This window comes from Capsicum annuum, chromosome 12 (genome assembly GCF_002878395.1).
Source record: "Capsicum annuum cultivar UCD-10X-F1 chromosome 12, UCD10Xv1.1, whole genome shotgun sequence".
In the NCBI taxonomy this organism is placed as follows: Eukaryota; Viridiplantae; Streptophyta; class Magnoliopsida; order Solanales; family Solanaceae; genus Capsicum; species Capsicum annuum.
The window spans coordinates 45,067,102-45,069,384 of NC_061122.1; the positions used below are offsets into that span (position 1 = coordinate 45,067,102).

Genomic DNA, 2,283 nt, shown 5'->3' on the forward strand with positions numbered 1-2,283 from the left:
AAGTTTAAGCTAAATAAAATGACAAGTTTTATTTTTAAATACACAAGACAGAATTATTGGAATGCACAAACACAAAAAGATAAGCTAAATAAGATGAAAATTTTATTTTTAAGAATGAATATTTCAAGCTTGAAAAGAAATTATATAAAAAAAAATTAAATAAAGTGAAGGGAATTTTTGTAATCAGTTAACTTATTCTTAGAAATTATATAATGCATATCATTTTGAATCCAACAAACCAAACACTCAATAAGAAATAATCCCAGTATAATTAATTCCAGCATAACTTTTCCCAACATAACTTATCTCATCATAACTAATCCCAACATAACTTGTATTAAGAGCGAAAAAAGTGACTTTCTCTTGACAACGGGATAATAGTAGAATACACTTTAACCGAACAGTTACTCAATTTCAAAGAGTAAATGTTTTGTTTCTACCTTGAACTATACACGAAATTGCTAATTCAAATCTGAACTTTATGAGGGTCCTATTACCCCTAGACTAATTAAAATCGTATTTTTGGCAACCTTATTGGCACATACGTGTGCCTACGTAGACCTTTAGTGTGTTGATTCACTGATGTGCCACGTAGGCACTAAGTTGCCAAAAATACGATTTTAATTTGTGCAGGGGTAATAGGATCCTCCTAAAGTTCAGGTGTGACTGAACAATTTCGTGTATAGTTTAGGATGGAAACAGAACATTTTCTCCATTTTCGAATGATAAAGGAATATATTTTTCCCTTTTCCTTAAAGGAAATACAATAAGCTTGTCTTTTCTTTTGAGAAGAAGAAAGATAAATTTGATAATAAAGAAATTAACAGAAATGCAATTTAATTTGTATATACACTTGCAAGAGTAATGAATAATTGGAAAACTACAATGGCATTTTTGCCTCATGCTAGCTCTCTAAGCTTCTTATCTGATTTGAGTGTGTGACGAAATACATATATAGCGTACCAATCAACTAAGGTCTACATATATACTAAGTACTATTTTTCTATCAAATTTATATTGTAAATCAATTGGATATCACACCTTCACGTTGGACAGGTTCAATGCTTACTATAACTTCTTGAACTGCTGCAGCTGACGATGAAATATTATTACTAGAAGAATTGCCACCGTTAACTATTTTTTGGCAAGTCTCGATGAGGCAGTGTCTACAAGTAGGACAAGAAGAGTGTGAATTGAGCCATTTATCGATACACTTCACGTGGAATCCATGGTTACACTTAGGGAGAACTTTAACTTTCTCTCCGATTCCGAATTCGGATAAGCAAATGACACACTCAGAATCGAGTCCTGGATGTTTCAATTCAGTACTGTATGTTATAACTGGAAATGTTTTGAGGGCTTTTTTCTTGATCCCTCTATCGGTTAATTTTGCTGAAGAAGGGTTGCTGTTTGTATGGTTTGGGGATGGATCTGGCAATATTAGGCTAGAGCACTTAAATGCACACTTTATGATGGAATTCAAAACAAGTGAACAAATTAAGGCACATACAAGTACGGCCAACACCATAATAACATTTGCATCAATTGTGTTGACCTTGTGACCAAGTGGTGGATCAATTGCATCGTGGCTGATTCCGGCTACCGGAGGAGGCGCCATGGTGAGTAGTCTTCTTGAGTAGTGGAAGTTCTCCATAAATTCTTGAATTAATAAAGTGGAAGTAGTCGCCATGTAGAGACTGTTTTTGGTAATTTTGAATGTGCTTTTCTTTGTTAGTTGCTCTTTGTTGGATGAATTATAGAAGTCTGTCTTGGAGGTGGTTTCTTATATAGTACAAATTTATAGGCTGAAATAGATGGAAAGTGTGTATCAACTTTTTGACTCGTTATAATGGAAGGATATTATTGTTTACTTTAACTAAGAAATGAAGGCCCCGTACAATAGCCTTTTATCGCGCATAATGTTGAAGCCATATATAATTAAGAGGTGTCGATTGATATTCCTTCATTAGAAAATAACACTATGTAGCTAGGCGCAAATATATTTGTTAGGTATACATATAAAGATTGACACCGCCTCTTTTCTTAGTGAATTTCTCTTTTTTACTTTTTGATACTATTTAGTGAAAATTCTCATTTTGTTACTAATTTGCAGTCTTTCACTGAACTCCGCATGTAACGAAAACTTTTAACGCACCAAAGTATTTGTTTTATGACTTCAGTTAAAAAAATAAAATGTTCAGAGCTACTAGCCATACCTTATAATTAACTTCTTTCAATAGATACTCCACTAAGTCCCTTTGATTTTGTAAAAGATAATGGAGT

General features: G+C 33.1%; 1 protein-coding gene across 1 annotated transcript; it reads right to left on the reverse strand.

The window, feature by feature from the left end:
• Nucleotides 1-820: 820 nt before the first annotated feature.
• On the reverse strand, nt 821-1,901 carry LOC107852659 (RING-H2 finger protein ATL78). The gene has a single exon (XM_016697689.2). It carries the CDS (start codon nt 1,688-1,690, stop codon nt 1,025-1,027), a length of 666 nt encoding a protein of 221 aa, XP_016553175.1. The 5' UTR covers nt 1,691-1,901; the 3' UTR covers nt 821-1,024.
• Nucleotides 1,902-2,283: the final 382 nt, after the last annotated feature.